Source organism: Seriola dumerili, unplaced genomic scaffold (genome assembly GCF_002260705.1).
Source record: "Seriola dumerili isolate Sdu_G_001 unplaced genomic scaffold, Sdu_1.0 BDQW01000565.1, whole genome shotgun sequence".
Taxonomy (NCBI): Eukaryota; Metazoa; Chordata; class Actinopteri; order Carangiformes; family Carangidae; genus Seriola; species Seriola dumerili.
The window spans coordinates 1,360,267-1,381,158 of record NW_019174820.1 but is presented as its reverse complement, the minus strand read 5'-3'; the positions used below and the strand labels follow the sequence as shown (position 1 = coordinate 1,381,158).

The 20,892-nt window shown below is 43.6% G+C and overlaps 1 protein-coding gene across 1 annotated transcript in view; it reads right to left on the bottom strand.

Annotated features, from left to right (window-relative positions):
* Nucleotides 1-20,892, bottom strand: part of scfd1 (sec1 family domain containing 1) — a 31,333-nt gene that overhangs the window by 2,568 nt on the left and 7,873 nt on the right. Inside the window, exons 11-20 of the mRNA XM_022764703.1 lie at nt 19,895-20,034; nt 18,358-18,448; nt 17,105-17,178; nt 15,421-15,502; nt 14,553-14,649; nt 14,290-14,360; nt 8,079-8,158; nt 7,063-7,125; nt 6,223-6,298; nt 3,890-3,943 (exon numbers count right to left, since the gene is read on the bottom strand). Of these exons, the coding sequence (XP_022620424.1) occupies nt 3,890-3,943; nt 6,223-6,298; nt 7,063-7,125; nt 8,079-8,158; nt 14,290-14,360; nt 14,553-14,649; nt 15,421-15,502; nt 17,105-17,178; nt 18,358-18,448; nt 19,895-20,034 (828 nt within the window). The remainder of the gene's footprint in view (nt 1-3,889; nt 3,944-6,222; nt 6,299-7,062; nt 7,126-8,078; nt 8,159-14,289; nt 14,361-14,552; nt 14,650-15,420; nt 15,503-17,104; nt 17,179-18,357; nt 18,449-19,894; nt 20,035-20,892) is intronic.

The window sequence follows — 20,892 nt, the reverse complement described above, 5'->3', positions numbered from 1 at the left end:
AAAAACTGATGAATAATATTAACATTAATCAAATAAACTATTTATTTAAGTGGACTGGAGATTGTTCAGAAACATTTTTACAAGTAACATGACCTTGACCTTTCACCTTTGACCAAAATCTAATCGCTGAGTCCAAACGAACGTTTGTGCAAAATTGAAAGAAGTTCTGTCAAGGTGTCACTGAGATATCAGCGTCCACCAGAATGAGACAACATGAAAACCAAATGTCCCCCACCATTTATAAAATGAATTTATGAGCATTAAATGCACTGGTCCATGGTCGTGTGACAGCTGACTGAACAGCTGACTGAACAGTGAAACACAGTGTTGTCATGACGACAGGACAAACAGAGACTGGACTCAGCACAGGGTGGGACTTCATCTCCATCAGGTTGTCCAGGATCCGAGTGACTGGAAGGTTCTGGAAAGAGAAGTAAACCCACTTTAACATACCGGTGACCACACACCAGACACACACACACACACACACACACACACACACACACACAACACACACACAGCACCACACACACACACACACACCACACACACACACACACACACACACACCACACACACACACCACGACGGGTCCTCCAGGAGAAGCTAGAAAGCGCTCACGGAGACCCGGACCTCGGATAAAGGGAGAAAATGGATGGATGGATGTGATCGATGGAAAATACAGAAATATTGATTAGAGCCTCTTTAACTCTGGTAAGAACATTTTCTTTGGTGTAAAATTCAATTTCATCTTCCACACTTCAGTTACACTTGGTGCTGAACAACAGAAGGAAACGATTATTTTCAAAACTGTGGTGATTTTCAACAGTAAAATCCCGGAGTCAACGGCGTCTTTGCTTTAGACGAACTGGACTCAGCTGACCCGAGGTTTGGTTTCTCGGAGCAGAACCCTGTTTGCTTTGGACTTCGGTCTGAAGAACGTGGTGGAGTGCAGCAGGCGAGTGTAAATATCCTCCCTGACAGAATGTCAACAGCTGCATCCAGACCGGCTCTGCTGAGTGTTTGTAAAGGTCTGGCAGCTCTGCAAAGCATCATGGTCCGACTTCAGCTTCTATATGAAGAAACAGACACCACCTCCCTCTGTGCGTGTGCGTGCGTGTGTGTGTGTGAGTGTGATGTGTGTGAGTGGTGTGTGTGTGTGTGTGAGTTGTGTAGTGTGTGGTGTGTGTGTGGTGTGAGTGTGAGTGTGTGAGTGTGAGTGTGAGTGTGTGTGAGTGTGTAATGAATTATAAATGGCTTCATGTTGGTGCCAGATTCACCCGTGAAACACCTCATCATCATCCTTGTTGTCATCATCGTCGCTGCTGTCCAGGAACGAAGAGTACGCTTGATTTAACCTCCTGTCAGACACAGGTGGGTGGAGGGGGGGTGGTAAAGACACACAGCTGAGGACGGAGGAATGTTCGTTACAGAAGAAGAGACACGTTCCTGTCACTTCCTGTCACTCTCTCACTGTCACATTAGGGCAAAAAAAACAACAAAGAGATCATGAAGGTCGAACTGAAACCACGCAGGTCTACGGAGGAGTTTTTCCTTTTTGTGTCACCAGCTGTTCCCGCCCTCACCGCTGCAGTTGCAAAACACCTAACTTTTTGTTTTAAGGTCTCGGTTTTCCTGGTTTTAACAGTTGTGTACCTTTAGCTGTTGAACTGAGCTGAAACCCAATACTGACGTTTCACAGTGTGATAGTCAAGCTCTGTTTTGCTGACATAGTATTTTCATTACAATGAATCTTGGGATACGTTGGATCCACCTGTTGGATCCTTCGAAGTTCCAGGGAAAAGAAGGACGGCATTTGAAGGAGCCTTTAAAATGAGACAGTCTAATCGCTTGTGACGCGGTCGGTCTTCAGACGCTCTGGAGGACGAGATCCTGAAGTGGACATGAAGTCTGTGTTGCTTTAAGTCACGCAGCCCACACACTGACTCCCCTGACTCCTCTGACTCCTCTGCTCGCCGACTCCCTCTCTTGACTCCTCTGACTCCCTGACTCCTGCTCCCTGACTCCTCCTGACTCCCTGACTCCCTGACTCCTCTGACTCCTCTGACTCCTCTGACTCCTCTGACTCCCCTGACTCCCCTGACTCGCTCTGACTCCTCTGACTCCTCTGACTCCTCGACTCCTCTGACTCCCTGATCCTCTGACTCCCCTGATCCCCTGACTCCTCTGACTCCTCTGACTCCCTGACTCCCCTGACTCCCCTGACTCCTCTGACTCCCCTACTGACTCCCTGACTCTGACTCCTCTGACTCCTCTGACTCCTCTGCTCCTGACTCCCTGACTCCTCTGACTCCTCTGACTCCCTGACTCCCTGACTCCGCTGACTGCCCCTGACTCTCTGACTCCCTCTGACTCCTCTGACTCCTCCTCTGACTCCTGACTCCCCCTGACTCCTGCTGACTCCCCTACTCCCGCCTGATCCTCTGACTCCCCTGACTCCCTGACTCCCCTGACTCCTCTGACTCCTCTGACTCCCCTGACCTCCCCTGACTCCTCTGACTCCTCTGACTCCCCTGACTCTCTGACTCCCTCTGACTCCGCGACTGCCTACTCGCTACTCCTGACTCCTCTGACTCCTCGACTCCCTGCTCGACTCCTCTGCTCCTCTGACTCCTCTGACTCCCGACTCAGGGCAGTTTAAAGATCGACACAGAGACGATTTAATTCAAGCTGACCATCTCCGGGTAATTTAGGAACTGTACGCACATAAACTATATGTATCCATGTTCATGATCCTGTTTTCCTTCATTGTTCCTCTTTCCTTTCTTCACCGTACGTCACTTCATTTCCTTGTCACTGATTGGCTCTTGTCTTCACCCTTACCACCCCACCTGACCTGCGTTCAACCTGGTCACTCCAAGGTTATGTTGCCTAACTTTTTATTCTGAGCTAAAACGATTCCGAGACTCTGTCAGCATCTGCCGTCTACACCTGTGATGTCTGTGTGAAGGTGAAACTGAAGGCTGGAGCGGAGAATGAAGACGGAAAAGAGGCAAAAATCTCTTTTGGAGCTAAAAAATCTGAAAACTAAAAAAAAAAATCTAAATAAAAATCTATTCCTGTGGCAGAGAAATGACTGAAAATAAGTGGAGCCGAGTTTTGGTTTCAGAGCCATCAGCTAGATAACGATGGAAGTATATTGATAATTGGTTCAGACCTTAACTCACGGCTCCATGTTAGTCAGCTGTGACTTCAGGAATGCGTCCCTGACGACACGACGCAGAACAATCGGAGCTGAAAACACTATTTATCGTACATTTATTTATCGGAGCAGGTGTGTCGGGTCCAGATGCTGATTGGTTTTACTGCGGGCTCGTTTTTTTTACTCACATGGTGTGTGTGTGTGTGTGTGTGTGTGTGTGTGTGTGTGTGTGTGTGCGTGTGTGTGTGTTAATTTCAAAATTAAAAAATGTATGGAGTTTTGTCTTTAATATTCACATACCTAATAATAATAATAGTTCCTAATAACATCAATAATTAATCATTAAACATGTGCAACAGAAAACTGATGAATAAATATTAACATTAATCAAATAAACTATTTATTTAAGGTGGACTGGAGATTGTTCAGAAACATTTTTACAAGTAACATGACCTTGACCTTTCACCTTTGACCAAAATCTAATCGCTCGAGTCCAAACGAACGTTTGTGCAAAATTTGAAGAAGTTCTGTCAAGGTGTCACTGAGATATCACGTCCACCAGAATGAGACAACATGAAAACCAAATGTCGCCCGCACCATTTAAAAATGAATTTATGAGCATTAATCACTGGTCACATGGTCGTTGTGAACAGCTGACTGAACAGCTGACTGAACAGTGAAACACAGTGTTGTCATGACGACAGGACAAACAGAGACTGGACTCACAGGGTGGGACTTCATCTCCATCAGGTTGTCCAGGATCCGAGTGACTGGAAGGTTCTGGAAGAGAGAAGTAAACCCACTTTAACATACGGTGACCACACACACACACACACACACACACACACACACACACACACACACACACACACGGGATCCTCCAGGAGAAGCTAGAAAGCGCCACGGAGACCCGACCTCGGATAAACGGGAGAAAATGGATGGATGGATGTGATCGATGGAAATACAGAAATATTGATTAGAGCCTCTTTAACTCTGGTAAGAACATTTTCTTTGGTGTAAAATTCAATTTCATCTTCCACACTTCAGTTACACTTGGTGCTGAACAACAGAAGGAAACGATTATTTCAAACTGTGGTGATTTTCACAGTAAAATCCCGGAGTCACGGCGTCTTTGCTTTAGACGAACTGGACTCAGCTGACCCGAGGTTTGGTTTTCTCGGAGCAGAACCTGTTTGCTTTGGACTTCGGTCTGAAGAACGTGGTGGAGTGCAGCAGGCGAGTGTAAATATCCTCCCTGACAGAATGTCAACAGCTGCATCCAGACCGGCTCTGAGTGTTTGTAAAGGTCTGGCAGCTCTGCAAAGCATCATGGTCCGACTTCAGCTTCTATATGAAGAAAACAGACACCACCTCCCTCTGTGCGTGTGCGTGCGTGTGTGAGTGTGTGTGTGTGAGTGTGTGTGTGTGTGTGAGTGTGTGTGTGTGAGTGTGTGTGTGTGTGTGTGAGTGTGAGTGTGAGTGTGTGAGTGTGAGTGTGAGTGTGTGTGAGTGTGTAATGATTATAAATGGCTTCATGTTGGTGCCAGATTCACCCTGAAACACCTCATCATCATCCTTGTTGTCATCATCGTCGCTGCTGTCCAGGAACGAAGAGTACGCTTGATTTAACCTCCTGTCAGACACAGGTGGGTGGAGGGGGGGTGGGTAAAGACACACAGCTGAGGACGGAGGAATGTTCGTTACAGAAGAAGAGACACGTTCCTGTCACTTCCTGTCACTCTCTCACTGTCACATTAGAGGCAAAAAAACAACAAAGAGATCATGAAGGTCGAACTGAAACCACACGGTCTACGGAGGAGTTTCTCTTTGTGTCACCAGCTGTTCCCGCCCTCACCGCTGCATTGCAAACACCTAACTTTTTGTTTTAAGGTCTCGGTTTTCCTGGTTTTAACAGTTGTACCTTTAGCTGTTGAACTGAGCTGAAACCCAATACTGACGTTTCACAGTGTGATAGTCAAGCTCTGTTTGCTGACATATTATTTTCATTACAATGAATCTTGGGATACGTTGGATCCACCTGTTGGATCCTTCGAAGTCCAGGGAAAAGAAGGACGCATTTGAAGGAGCCTTTAAAATGAGACAGTCTAATCGCTGTGACGCGGTCGGTCTTCAGACGCTCTGGAGGACGAGATCCTGAAGTGGGACATGAAGTCTGTGTTGCTTTAAGTCACGCAGCCACACTGACTCCCCTGACTCCCCTGACTCCTCTGACTCCCTTGACTCCCCTGACTCCTCTGACTCCCCTGACTCCCCTGACTCCTCTGACTCCTCTGACTCCTCTGACTCCTCTGACTCCCCTGACTCCTCTGACTCCCCTGACTCCCCTGACTCCTCTGACTCCTCTGACTCCCCTGGCAGTTTAAAGATCGACACAGAGACGCTTTAATTCAACTGACCACCCGGGTAATTTAGGAACTGTACCACATAAAACTATATGTACCATGTTCATGATCCCTGTTTTCCTTCATTGTTCCTCTTCCTTTCTTCACCTACGTCACTTCATTTCCTTGTCACTGATTGGCTCTTGTCTTCACCCTTACCACCCCTCACCTGACTGCGTTCACCTGGTCACTCCAAGGTTATGTTGCCTAACTTTTTATTCTGAACCTAAACTGATTCACGAGACTCTGTCAGCATCTGCCGTCTACACCTGTGATGTCTGTGTGAAGGTGGAACTGAAGCTGGAGCGGAGATGAAGACGGAAAAGAGGCAAAATCTCTTTTGGAGCTAAAACATCTGAAAACTAAAAAAAAAAATCTAAATAAAAATCTATTTCCTGTGCAGAGAAATGACTGAAAATAAGTGGAGGCCGAGTTTTGTTTCAGAGCCATCAGCTGATAACGATGAAGTATATTGATAATTGGTTCAGACCTTTAACTCACGGCTCCATGTTCAGTCAGCTGTGACTCAGGATCGTCCCTGACGACACGACGCAGAACATCGGAGCTGAAAACTATTTATCGTCATTTATTTATCGGAGCAGGTGTGTCGGGTCCAGATGCTGATTGGTTTTTACTGCGGCTCGTTTTTTTACTCACATGCTGTTTGAGCACCAGGTTCTTCACTCCCTCCATGACAAACTGGGAGCCAGTATTCATCACTCTGGAAAACAGACTGCAGAGGAGATGGGAGGGGGGAGGACCAGGAGGAGGGAGGGAGGGAGGAAACAGAGGGTGAGAGATCAGGAGGAGGAGGAGGGAGAGAAACAGAGTGAGACAGAGAAGAGGAGGACAGGGTTAGGCTGGTAGTCTCAACACAAACCAAATGAATAAAAATACCAACTGATCCCGCGACTGCTGCTCTGCTGTAGGCGCCTGAAATATTGATTATTATTAAAGCAAACAAACCAGATAAGAATCAATTAATCAGTTTATCAGTCAGAATAACCAAACTACCACCGACCAGGTAAAATCAACACCAGAGCCAAAACAATGATCTGATTTATACAAAGTGTCACTCGACTTTTTATTTCTTCTAAATGAGAAGTTTTGGAATTTATTTTTGTTCACAGGAAGCTTGAACAGGAATATTAGTAAGTGTTTTTTTATTTATTGTCTCTCGTCACAGTTCTGAGCTGCTGTGGACAGATTTACAGTTGTTTTATGAGGTAAAATGTCATATTTCCACACAATGTCTCCTGCTGCTTAATCCCAGGAGAAACACTTCCAGTAAACACAGTTCTCAGGTTTTAAAGATGTTGGATAAAATCAGGTTTAAATCACTGTTGTCACTCTGAAGTAACGAGAAAAATTATTTTGACTAGAGGTTTTGTTCTTACATGTTTTTGAATTTTTCACTATATATTTATATGTGATGATCAAGGAGATTTTAAAACCACTTGAAGGAAATAATGTCATTTATTATTATTAATAACTCACCCCATTGGTTTGACTCCACTGTTGCCGTAGTTGGCCGGGGTGGTGGCCATCTTAGTGAACGCCCTGGAAAAAAGATCAGAGATTAAACTAGAATGACCCAGAATCACCGGCTCAATTACCTCCTAATTATTAAAGCTCCTCCAGAGTAAAGGTCTGTGTCCATGTGTAGTGTGATTATAGATCAGCTCTAGCTTCTATATTAATACTGTGAAAGTATCAAAGCCTCAGTCCACAGAGAAATGCACACAGCCTGTATTCAGAAACTGAGCCTTAAAACCAGCCGTCAGGACTTCTGGAACTTTGTGATGTCACAACAAAGCAGTCACCAAGCCCCGCCCACCTGGACCCACCATCCGAACCTTGCAGGATTTGTTTTTTCTGAGTGTTTTTATCTGAAATCTGCTATATTTTTATTGGATCACTCAGAAAACAGTCAGCCAATCAGAAGAGAGGCTCAGAGCCTCCTCTCTTCTGATTGGCTCACCGACCTGTTGTTACTAGAGCTGCAGAGAGAAGCCTGAGAGAGGAGATGTAAAACTGCACTGAGATGGTTTTTATATCTTCTGATGGATCAACACTTCAAATAAACCAAATATGGAGCTTTAATACTTTCATTGTCCTAAATTAACTGTAATCTGTTCTCTCAGAAAATACTGTCAACTGACAGAAATTATTAAGAAAGTCAAAGTCTGTTGTAATAAATCTGATGGAAATATGGTGCAGTATGTATCAATACAGTAACTATGGTGATGTCTCCATGAGTTTAAAATATACAAGTGAACAGACTGAAATAAAACCAGATTTAATAAAGTGAAATACAACACACAGTGTTATAGGCTATCTATTTCCTTGTTATGTAAATGATTACTGTATCATAAAAAGCCGTTTCACGTTTTTAATCAGGCATTTTAAATCTTCCTGAACTGACACCAGAACTGTGTGAAAGTAGATGTTCCGGTTAAATGATGCTGCTGGTCAACATCGGACGATTTTAATAAAACAACAGACCGACTTACTTCCACTGTTTGATGTAGTTAAGAGGTGAAAGGTCACAGCCTGCGTCCAATAACGCCTTCTTATACTGCTCCAGGTCAGACTGCAACACACAGAACAACAACACAAACAATCATGAGACTGAATATAAATGTAAACACTACAACGTCTAGTGAAGTACTTTTTATTCAGTCATCACACATGATACAGTAAATACAAACAATGTAGACAGCAAAAAAACAAAGTGACCACTAGAGTCTGGCTCCAACAGTGAGTCAGTCCCCATAGACTCCCATGTTAAAATGTCCAACTTTACAGCAGAAATCAACATGTTCACAGCCTGGTACAAAAACTGTTTTGGTCTCTAGAGCTAATTTCCTCCTTCATGACACCTGTTTATATACCTCACCTGTTTACGTTTTATTAAGGACTAAAGCTATGGAGGATTGAGGGCGTGGCCTGTTTGAGTGACAGGTGGGTGAGCGTATGCTTGTCACAAACCGACATGCACCAAAGTCTCAGCTCCACACATGCCCCTCCTCTTTGACCATATTTGGATTAGCTGGGAGTTAGAGGGCGGAGTCAGACACTGCCAAGATGGCAAGGGTGGAGCAGCTCACTCTGAGCTTCAGAAACTTGTGGGTGACGTCACAGAGGCGACGTCCATCTTTATTTACAGTCTGTGTCTGTCACCACAAAGCCCCGTACAGTTTGAAGAGCTGAGACGTCTCATTCTTGATCTGCTAATTAGACACTCAGACTGAAAACAACCTGCTGTTAATAAATAAATCTAAATATAATATAATGTCGGCACGTTTGAGGAACAGATCGGTGGGTTTGAAGGTTTATCAGACAACAAAACTGCTTCATCTTACAGTGAGACTCTGGAAAGTTATCACGCCGCCAATTATTTCATCTTTCATTGTGACGGTTGCAAAGTGAACAGTAGAAAAAACATAAGTCTCATCTCAGTCATTACCAGGAGCATCTGCTTGTATGTATACATTCAGCTCATGCAGCGTTTCAGCTGCTGATGTTGTGACAAACGTTGAGCCAGGTTCAACTGACATGACCCCTGGTCTGGTCGTCGACAGCGGGGATCTGCCTGTGTGTTCCATAAAATGACTAAACTTCACCAGCAGCCGCGCCAACTTAAAGAATTTCAATAACGCGGGATTCAGTGGCGAGTTTGCTGTCACGCCAGTTCGCTGCTGTTGTTTCAGAGGCCTCGCTGCGCCGCTGAAGAAAGACAACTCCAGGAAACGTTCCAGTATACGAACGGCACGACGAAAAACATTCCACTCAATCGCTCTTTCCCACCGACAGCTCGTGAAAGTGACGTAGTGTGTATCGTCTACACACTGTTTCCTCTTCATTGAGCTCCTGACGGGCAGCTCAGCGGGAGCCGCCGAGGGATTACACAACTGCTGAGCCATGTGAGAGTGTGTCTGTGAGAGTGTGTGTGAGGTTTGTTTTTGAAGAACTGAAATCCCACCACATCAGTCAGAAAGTCGAGCAGCACTCTGGAGACTCTGCAGCAGATAGAAGGAGGGAGAAAAGGGTGAGAGAGAGATCAAAGGAGAAAGAGACAAAAAAGAAACAGACAGGAGGCCAAGAGCTGGTCACAGAGGGAGGGGGACGACCAGAGATGACAGGAAGAGAGTGAGTGCTGATGGAGGGCGAGGGGGGTAATCCTGCGGTGATCCATCTCTCAGGTGGAGGAAAGATGAAAAGAGGGATGAAAGAAAGAGTGCGGCTCATTTTTTGGCAGAGGGGAGAACTGTCACACTATCTGTCAACAGAGGAAGGACGAGCTGGAGACGCGAACAGAGAATCACAGGCCTCGCTGCGACGCTCTCTTCGGTTCGTCCAACGCCTCGCGTCCTCAGGATCCGGCTCGCTCGCAGCTTCGTCAGTCTCCGCTGGAAACGTCTGTTCTTCAGCAGCCACACTGATAATATAGTTCAGACTTGTTTTCAGTGGATGTTTGCAGCTTGTTTACATGTTAGTCAGTCACCAAGCCCCGCCCACCTGGACCCACCATCCAAACCTTGCAGGATTTGGTTTCTCTGAGTGTTTTTACCTGAAATCTGCAACATTTTTATTGGATCACTCAGTCAGCCAATCAGAAGAGAGGCTCAGAGCCTCCTCTCTTGGAGATTTAAATATTAATTAAGTCAATTGAAAACAAAACACAGGCATGGACTTACATTCAGAACTGAATTTCATGCTTTGTGACGCATGTTATTATGTGAAGACAGTGAAGTGGGGAAAAGACATCGGGGTCAGTGCAGCAACAACATGAAACCAGCCCAGCAGGTGATAAGATATCTCCCTTTGGACCAAAGAGTTGGACAGACGGAACAAGATCAGCATCTTTACATACAGTATGTCCCGTTAACACATATTGATTATATTGGCTCCATCAACTAGAAGCCAGAGCTTCATACAAATGACAACATGTTGATTTCCTTGTCAAATAGAAGATAGTACAGAACCGTTTCCTACTCTGGAAATTAACCACTTTGTCGAGCAGCAGTATTGTGATGACACGACAAAATGAACGACCAATCAGAGCTCAGTACGCACAGTAAGTTACCTGCTCAACGCAACCTACCCACAAACTTCAGGCTCATGAGAGACGAGGAGGGAATCAGGCTTCAGGTCTTATATCTTTTACTGGCTGATCTGTGGTGTATGAACGGACCACCAAAGACGTTACCAAAGAAGCGCAACGATCCCAGAGACTGTCAGTGAGGTGTCAATTAAGAGCTTCAGTGCGCAGAAGTTACCACAAAGACAAACACAGTGCAGAAAGAACCAGGACTAATATCAGTGTTGTCAGTGTTTAGCACCTAAAAGTCATCAGTCTATCTCGCTCCGTAACCACGCCGACTTCATGTCAGTGACGACAGGTAACCTCACCGAGACTTTTTATTGAGAACTTTAACAGAATTATTGACGAATAGCCACGACTCAATCAGATTCTCTCCGCTCCACTGATCCACTTGAATGATCCCTGACTGAATAATTCTAACACATTGTTCAGATGATTTCTGCAGGTGTACCAGCAGCTGCTGGAGGCCTGGACCGGTTCACCTCTCTGACTGACTGCCCGTGAAGGTTTGGGGGAAATTTTAGGCGCAAAGGAAAAGTCTGTATTTTCGGGTCTTGGCGTGTCTCCAACACTTAGCGGAGTTCAAGGGAAACCTGCCGCCATCTTTGTGGAGACATTGTCAAGATGTGCCGATTAATGCAAAGACCGAACTCTCGGTGCATACGTTCGTTCTTTAACAGAAAACTCAAACTAATAACAATCACAGTCCCTGTCATTTCATAATGGATGAGAGTCGTTTACTGCCAAACTAAACCTGATCCAGCTGTGTTCATTTTACAGTGACTCTAAGCAGGTCTCTGTTTCCTGAGAGGAACTTTGTTTGATCACTGGCTTTATAATGAAATAATGAACACGGTGGAGCCAAGAAGATGCTTCTCATGAAGCTCGTCCACAATGTGGCTGTTGATCAGAATAAAGTGGTTCTGAGGACATGAAACGATGTCTGCTGCCAGTCCACAGTCAGTGATGTAAGCGTCCCCTCAACTGGTTCTGTTGTAGAGAGTCGTGAAGAGGCCTGGTCGGGATGTTGGGAAGGACTGAGACGTCAAGTGAACTTTTGTTTGGTTGAATCTAAAATATGTGTATCATGTCTGTGTGTTCAGATATGAATGATATGACTCCAAGAAGTGTCATTTTAAAAAATGTTTTAATACAAATTATGTCGATCTGGTGCTCAGCATTTCAAATTACCTCGTCAGCTTGAGCTGGATCTAAAGTGGACTTTAATATCAGACGTAAAACTCAACAATAATTAACTCTTGGAAAACTTCAGCAACTTTAAATGGCTGTTTTCATTTTCGGACTTTGGAAAGAAAACGTCATGTGAAGAGAAGTGAAGTTCAAATCGAGTTAATTTAGTTCTTGTTTTTTGCAGTTTTAGAAACATTTCTTTTCTCTCTCTCTTCCTCTGAGAAGTTACACTAAACAAAACTTGCATTTGACGTTATGTTTGTCCCTCGTCGTAACATAGAAACTAAACACAATAATGTGACTAAAACAACTTTCAAACTTCCTGCCCTTCAACCCTGACGGCGACGGTGCTCGAGGTCTGTGTGGCTCGGAGGCGAGCTGCTCCATCTCTTCACTTCACAGAAGAATAGGAGCATTGTCGTGGTGTGGTTTTAATTTCCCCGTCCTCAGATCCTGCACTTTCTTCCGTGTCCCTGTTTTGTTCCTTGAAGGAAACCCCTAACCACAGGAAGATCACAGAAAGTTCCAGATTCCCCCGGGGACGCAGTTTTCTTCCTCAGTTTGAGGTTTTACCACAAACCCTCACGTCACCATCTCCCCACTGAATAATCTCTGCTCTCACACAGGTTCTTACACAGTCCATGAAATACTCAATATTCTCATTATTCCTCCCTCTACCTTTCTTACAGCACGGAGAGCCTGAGATTTGAGTTCCGTGCTGAACGACAACCCGCTTCGATGCAAGAAATAATCAAATTCACATGATTTCTTTCACAACGTCCACGTTCGTCCTCTGGGTTTGAGTTTCTGACAGCAGCTTGTCAACGCTTCTCGGCAGCCGAAGTTCACAAAGGTTTCCGGCCTCTTTATGTAGATTTTTACTGATATGAAGTGAAACCAAATCAATCTGAAAATAAGCTGATCTGATCCTCAGGAAAGTTTCTGCACTTTAATGTGCCGAAGCCTGAAACATTACCAGCAGGGTCCTTTAAAAGAAAGACATTAAACACTGATTTCATGCAGAGAGAAGAGATGTACCAGATTAAGATACAAGTTAATTTACACCCCTGCAGTATGTTCAGTTGGGACTTTTGTTTTATTATTAGTTGACATGAATGAACACTGAAAACACAGAGAGAAACAGTTGATCACATTATTATCAAACTGTTTTTAACCTCTTCAGCTGCAGTCGCACCACGAGGGGAAAGATCAGTTTCATAAACTGATCCGATCAGATCGAGTTACGCAACAACTTAAAATCAGCTCTTTCACTGTGTTTCATAGTTTGTTAAACTGCTTTGAATAATAATAATTACAGTGATGTGACCTGCTGCCTTTAAGTTAATCTGTTGTCATTCAGTTATATATATATATATATATATATATAAGTGACCAGGGAGCTTATTCACACATGAGACCCAATTTAAATTTCCATCAGATTAATGTAAAGTGTTGTGAGCTTTGGGTTGTCCACATACAGAGAAAAGTCACCATGTCTCTGGAAATATAAAAACTCTGACAGTGAACTCTGCCCTCTGACCGTCTCCCTCTCTGTGTCGCTGCTGATCTCAGTTCAGTGGTGTTGTGTTTGTGTTCTTGTTGTGTGTCCGGGGTGAGAAAGTCGACTCCTCCTGCGGGTCGTCCTGTGGTCGAACTCTCAGAGAACAATTGAGACGTCAGAGCCAAGTGGTGACGGTTTTGGTTAAGCCGGAGCTGGGGTGGTTTGGTGACTCACACTGGTCGTTTGTCTCAGTTCGCTTCGCTCCGAGTCAAACGCGATGATGACACCTCCAACAACACACTCCTGACGACGGCCCGTCCACATCCATCACCGCGGCGGTTTGGAGACGCTCAGGTTTCGGAGATTTTTGGACGATTACAAAGACGAGCCGGAGCGAGTTTTAAAGTGAAAACACGTTTTCTGACATGAAAAATATTTGGATTTTGGCGGCGAGATGCCAGTTTAAGAAAGAGCCAGACCTGACTCATGGATATTATTAGTTACACTTAGTTTGCGGTTAAAGGAGTTATTGTCAGGGCTGCACAGTGCTGACAATAAACAACATATTCTCAGATTCTTCTGCTGTCACATCAAGCAGGTTACACATGGGAACGGCTTTTTGAACTTCAGCTGTTCAGAGATTTGTGAGAAGAGCTGCTGCTCTGAAGGAAGAGCAGGTGGCCGGTCGCTCTCACATACGAGATATCTTTTAAAAACCTTGTGACATGGAGCAGATTAATCCATTGATTCAGACACAGAGCACATGGCAGAAAAATTAGCCCTCAGTTAAAGGGTGAGTGTTTCCTGTGGTGGCAGTGACTCAGTGTCGGCTTCGACTGTTATTGATGATTTTTGTGTGTGTTTGTTTAAATCATCTTGATTTTTCTTGTTGTCATTATAAACTGTATAAACTGTGTCATCTCACCTCTGAAGGAGCCTGCTGAGCCGTGATGTAATAGATGAGGAACAGTCTCATTTTGTCTTCTGGGGTCCCGGCTGACAAAAACATTTACACACAGTTCAGTCAGTCTTCTGTGGGATGTATGTGAACGTCTTCAGACAAACACATATTAATATACATGATGTGTTTCTACTGACTTCCTACATCCACCACAATGCATCGTGATAACCACTGAGTGTGAGTGTGTGTGTGTGTGTGTGTGTGTGTGTGTGTGTGTGTGTTCATACCGTCTGGGTCACTGATGATGTCCAGCAGTGATTTGTCTAAGGTCGACTTGCTCATCAGTTTCTCTTCATACTCAAAGTAAACGTCCAGTTTCCGACTCTGAAAACAAAAACACAGTTCAGCGTTCAACCTCCGTCCTGTTCCCTTACACCACTGCAACACAACACACACTGTCATATTAGCATAAAGCTCCATATTTTCATCTTCTTCTTTGTTCTATTTGAAGTGTTGGGGCGTGGCTGAGGGTGGTGACTGCTTCGTTGTGACATCACAAAGTTCCAGAAGTCCTGACGGCTGGTTTTAAGGCTCAGTTTCTGAATACAGGCTGTGTGCATTTCTCTGTGGACTGAGGCTTTGATACTTTCACAGTATTAATATAGAAGCTAGAGCTGATCTATAATCACACTACACATGGACACAGACCTTTACACTGGATGAGCATTTATAGCAACATGACGTGGTAAAAACATTGAGCATGAAGCTGAATGTTTTGGGCATCCATAAGCTACAGTACATCACAGGTTGACCCCCCCCCCCATGTTTTCAGATGAATGACTGACATAGTTTTCATCACAGATATACACATCACCTGAAAAAGTCTCTGTTGTCTTTATGTTTTGGGTCAACTGTACACAGAATAAACTATTCAGATTGTCTCTGTTGTGTAATGGTTACTGCATGTTTGTGTTGTTGTGTTTATTTACATAAACCAAAAACTCAAGTATTTGACTTGAAAACTTTGAGAGAACAGCCAGAACTGGATCACAAAACACTCAAACACTGATGCTCAAATTGCCACAAAATAAAACGTAAAAATGTATTTGGATGAATTTTGTACAAACACGGGTTTAAACAGCGAATGTTTTGTACCTTGATGTGGTCGAGCACGGCCGTGGCGACGTTGGTGTGCAGGTCGATCAGCCTCTTCTTCTCCAGCAGCTCAGGCAGAGAGCTGCAGGAAACACACAACACAATGTAAAAAAAAAAGCCTTTATCAGAAGAAAACAGCTCAATACTTTAACTTCAAATATTAATCTGCGGAGAAAAAGGCTGTCGGACTGAGTCGACACTCAACAAACCTGCAGCTGGCTGTTACACCCAAAAACAACATCGCTGTCAGTTCTATTTTACACAGGTTGTTGGGTTGATGGATGATGAAGCGTTTTAAACCATAAATCTAATCAGATGTTCTCTGGCTCTGACTCATCTGTCATGGAAAGTGTCATGGAAATTTATTCTTTCGAAGTGACAGAAATCTGTTGAAGGCAACAGAAGTAGAAACACTGCATCGCCTTTCTTTTTAACCTAATTTATTCTGCAGAGCTTCACTGAGGACGTCTTCTTCAGGACCACCAGCTGCACTGAAGCAGATGTAGGTCCTTCCTCCAGGGCACTTCAGTGAAAGTCACTTTTCCCATATTTATTCTACCAGTCCAAGGATCAACTAAGGTGACCCAGCTTTAGATATTAAACCTGACAATCCTTTTGACGTCATGTTTTTGTTTTTAAAGCTTAATGAGCTGAAAACAGATTCCACAATGGAAAACAGAGAGAAGCTGCAGTCCACGTTTGTTTGTCAGTCCAAACAGATCAAGACCAACAAGTCAAAACGATGCACAAAGACTGATCCGTCCTTTTATCTAACGGCACCAGTGGTGGAGGAAGAACTCAGATCTTCTACTGAAGTAAAAGCAGTGACACCAGAAAAGTCCAGCATTCAAGAATGATGAAAAGCATGAGCATCAAAATGTCCTTACAGAGTAATAAAAGTGACAGTACTCATTATGGAGGGTGACCTATAATAATAATAATATATAATATATATTATTGGATTATAATTATTGATCTATTTCCATCATTCTAATGTTGCAGCTGGTAAAGGTGGAGCTGATTTTAATTACTGCAGATACTGTAGTCAGGTAGTTTGTGAATCATTAAAGAAGTATCTTAATTGAACCAATAATAATCAATATTAATCTATTTGTTGGTTGTATTTTGTGTTATTGATCTGAATCTGCAAAGTAAGTAAAGCTGTCAAAAAGCTGTAGGGCAGTAACAGTATTTGCCTCTGCATAACATTAAAGCTCCTCCAGTGTAAAGGTGTGTGTCCATGTGTAGTGTGATTATAGATCAGCTCTAGCTTCTATATTAATACTGTGAAAGTATCAAAGCCTCAGTCCACAGAGAAATGCACACAGCCTGTATTCAGAAACTGAGCCTTAAAACCAGCCGTCAGGACTTCTGGAACTTTGTGATGTCACAACAAAGCAGTCACCAAGCCCCGCCCACCTGGACCCACCATCCAAACCTTGCAGGATTTGGTTTCTCTGAGTGTTTTTACCTGAAATCTGCTTTATTTTTATTGGATCACTCAGAAAACAGTCAGCCAATCAGAAGAGAGGCTCAGAGCCTCCTCTCTTCTGATTGGCTCACTGACCTGTTGTTACTAGAGCTCCAGAGAGAAGCCTGAGAGAGGAGATGTAAAACTACACTGAGATGGTTTTTATATCTTCTTATTGACACTCGTAGACTCAGGTGTCTGTGAGTTCAGTACCTGACAGCAGAGGTGAGCTTGGCCGTGTTGTCTGACAGCATGCTGATGGCACCTTCATCCTCTCCCTCCAAACCCTACACACACACAACATGCCACACACACAATTAGTAGACCATTTGCAATAACGTTGATCCTGCTCTGCTGTTGTTTCAGTTTCACACTGGGTCCTCGGACACTTTGGACGTGACCTCTCAGACTCTCTTTTGGAGACTCAGACATGACTTTAGGAACCTGGGAAAAACCTTGTGACATGTAAAAGCCGCAGCGAGTCTTTCTTGCCTAATGCAACTAGACTACTGAATGTGTAGTCTACTTATGACTCCAGGCCTTCTCCCCTTTTATTTTGACTATATTTACGTTTAAATCATGTTATTTGTTGACGCTGTGTTCCTGCTCTTTGTCCTCACCAGAGCTCTTGTATTGACAGTTGTCCTGTTTCACTGTTTGTAACACTGAGTGCTGAGACTGAACCAAAGCCTCAGGAAACTGAAGTTTTAATGTTGAAAGTGTTTTATATTTATTTTACTGAGTCAATTTTCTGTTGGTTTGGTAACCTTAGTGTGAAAAATGACCTCTGCCATCTGTATCAGGTCAGAGCCAAGCGGAGAGCACAGGCCGTCCTATTGGGCTCCCAGCATCCTCCACACAGTGAGGTTAATGTGCCTCCTTCAGGTCAGAGGTTTTGCCTGATGTAACAGCTATAGGAGAGGCGGCTGCGGCTCAGGAGGAAGAGCGAGTCGTCCACTGTTCAGACGGTCAGTGGTTTGATTTCCAGCTCCTCCAATCTGCACGCCGAAGAGTCTTTGGTCAAGATACTGAACCCCAAATTTCCCCTGATGTTACATCGGTGTGTGTGTGTGATTAAAGAAGTGCTGAATGAATGTGTGAGTGAATGGGTGAATGTAGTGTACAGTGCTCTTTTCGCTCTCTGCTTTATTGATGAGTGATGCTTGTGTTAATCTCTGTACTTGTGTTTATTTATGTATGTGTGTATGTGTGTGTTTGCTCTGTTTGTATTTACTTTTATTGCCAAACTGCCGCTCAGGGATATTAAACATTTACTACAATGTGGACGACGATGTTCCTGACTAACTAAGTAGCTTAAGAAACCTTTGTGAATAGATTAACATGTCAAAGACTTGGACTTTAGGTGCATCATGTTAACTACAAACTATCATCATGTTGTGTGTGTGTGTGTGTGTGTGTGTGTGTGTGTGTGTGTGTGTGTGTGTGTGTGTGTGTGTGTGTCTAACCATGATGCTCTTCAGACGTTTGACCTCATCCTCCTGAGCTCTGTAAGTGTCCAGCTCCTCCTGAACCGACTCCGCCACTTCTGGGAACGGACTGTAACACAGAGACAAACACAACGCTGCACAATCCAAATCTAAACAGGAAACTCACAAGTTTTTTCAACATTAAAGTCAAAAGTCACATCAGAATTGACATTTACTGAGTCAGTTCTGATGTTTTCTGCCACCTGCTGGTTTGGTAACCTCAGTGTGAAAAACGTAACACACTGGAAATCTAACCGGAGAATCAGCTTCCTGTTCACTTGGCTCTGAGAACAGGGTGGAAACTGCAACTCAGTTTGGACAAAACCTGAATTCTCAAATATTTTATGGTTTCAGCTGCACATTCTGGGGTTTGTCCCTCAACCTCAGCATCACAGGGAAAGCTGAATTATCTTGAATTTGGATCAGTGTATGGAGTAATCTGAGAAGAGGCGATGAAGGTTTTGTCACGAACAGTACAATATCATCAGCATATAGACGTATCTTATCATCTTCTCAGTTAGTGTCTTTTGTATGTAGCCAATAGTTCATGTAATGAAGTAAATAACAGCAGAGACAACGGGCATCCTTGTCTCTTTGGAAGTGGAACGTGTTTTGATCTGTCAGTTAATATAAAGTATAATATCCTGACAAACAAAAACAAAATATGGCTCAACAACCTCAGACCCTAAATCCATCCACAATAAATCTGAAGGGTCATCAGATGATCAAAGGGATAAAGGAAAATATATACATCGAATTATTTTTGTAATCTATATTTTTTTCTAATTTCTAAATTCTCTTTCATCCAGGTTATCCATGTTTATCCAAGTTCAGTTCTTTAAACCTGGAGAAGCCTCTTGTATGAGATTTGAAGCATCTTCAAGTATCTACAGCAAAATCCAGTTGCCCTCAATTCAACTTGTCTTAGTGTGACACGATGGATATAGTCACCGTGTCAGGGGTTAAGTGAGATGAGGAGCTGTTGTATGAAGACGTATTAGATTACTGAGATGTATTCAGGTTATTCTTCATTGATAAAACCTAGATTCAGATATATATATAAAAAAATAAAATATCCCTTAATTGAATCTCACATTATTGCAACTAAACCTTAAGGCATTGGTGGTACAAAGTCTGAGGTAATTGAAAATGCTAATATGCTAATTTTAGCATTCAAGTATTTTAAAGATAAAAGCTATAAAATCCTCCCTACTGGCAAAACAAATAATGATAAGAACCCAATATTTAAGGCCTGTATCAATGCTAATGAAAGTAGGGCTTCAACTAACAATTATTTTAATTCATTGATTCATCAAAATAATTTGATTAATCGTTTATACACTGTCAGAAAATAACAAAAAATGCCTGTTATAAGCACAGACTGATGTCAAATGTCTTGTCCAACTCTCTGACCAACACTCCAAAACCACAAAGCAGTTTCAAATCAGATAAGATAAGAAGTTGCTTAAACCGCGAATGAGTTTCCAAAAGAGTCATTTCCTCTCCATGAACTGACCTGCCCTTGTGTTTCTGCCAGAACCTATCAGCCGCCGTCAGGTCGTAGGTCTTCCTGCTCTTCTTCTTTGGTCTGGCACCGGCAGGCGATGGCTCCGCCCCCGCGCCCTCCTCCATCATCACCCTGTTCAGATGGAAGTCCTGGAAGGAGACGCAAAAAAATTGAAAACACATTTTCTTTGTGGGATTGGATGATTTGTTGCACCTGACGTCAAGGTGCTGTGATCTCTGACGCGTGAACTCAGCTGTGATGGAGCTCGTCATAAAACCACAAGTGACGCCATTTTCTGTGTATAATATTTCCCTGCGTGAAATGATGATCATATAATGATCCAAGACCAGCAGAAGCAGCCCCGAGCTCGCTGCTGTGTTTAAGATATCTGGGATAAACTCCAGCACATCACCACTAATTACACCACAGTGAATCCTGACAGAGGCTGAAGGGGAACAGATCCTCGTCCCAGACAGTGAAAACCGACAGCGGATCATAATATCGCCGTTGTCGTGGTAACGGCAGAGGGATGAGAGGGTAGATTTAGTGTCGGGATCCCATCCCCTGCTGGGTGGCAGACGGCTGTGCTCAGACTCTGACATGTTTATAGGAAAGAGAGGAGAGACGTGGAGAGGGCGCAATCAACGAGCGATGGCGCTGCCATCTGGACCAGTGTCGCAGCGGGGAGTTGGCAAGACCAGACTACAACAGAAACCAGATCAGAGTCTGGACTCTGGATCTGGAAGAATGAACAGAGGGCTTTTTAAAAAATCTAAAAATGGAGTGAGCTTATTTCACCTGTTTCCAAAACAAATCGAGGTTTTCTCTCTCTCTCTTTCTGACGTGTTCCAAGCTGCTGACACTTATTTCTAAATAATTCCTAAAACAAGGGACACAAGGGAGTGGAACAGGTCTCAAGAAATGTCAGTACAGAAATACTAAAAATCATGGTATCAGCTAATTTAATCTATTTTTGCATTTAAAAAAAAATTTCAGTAATATCTTTG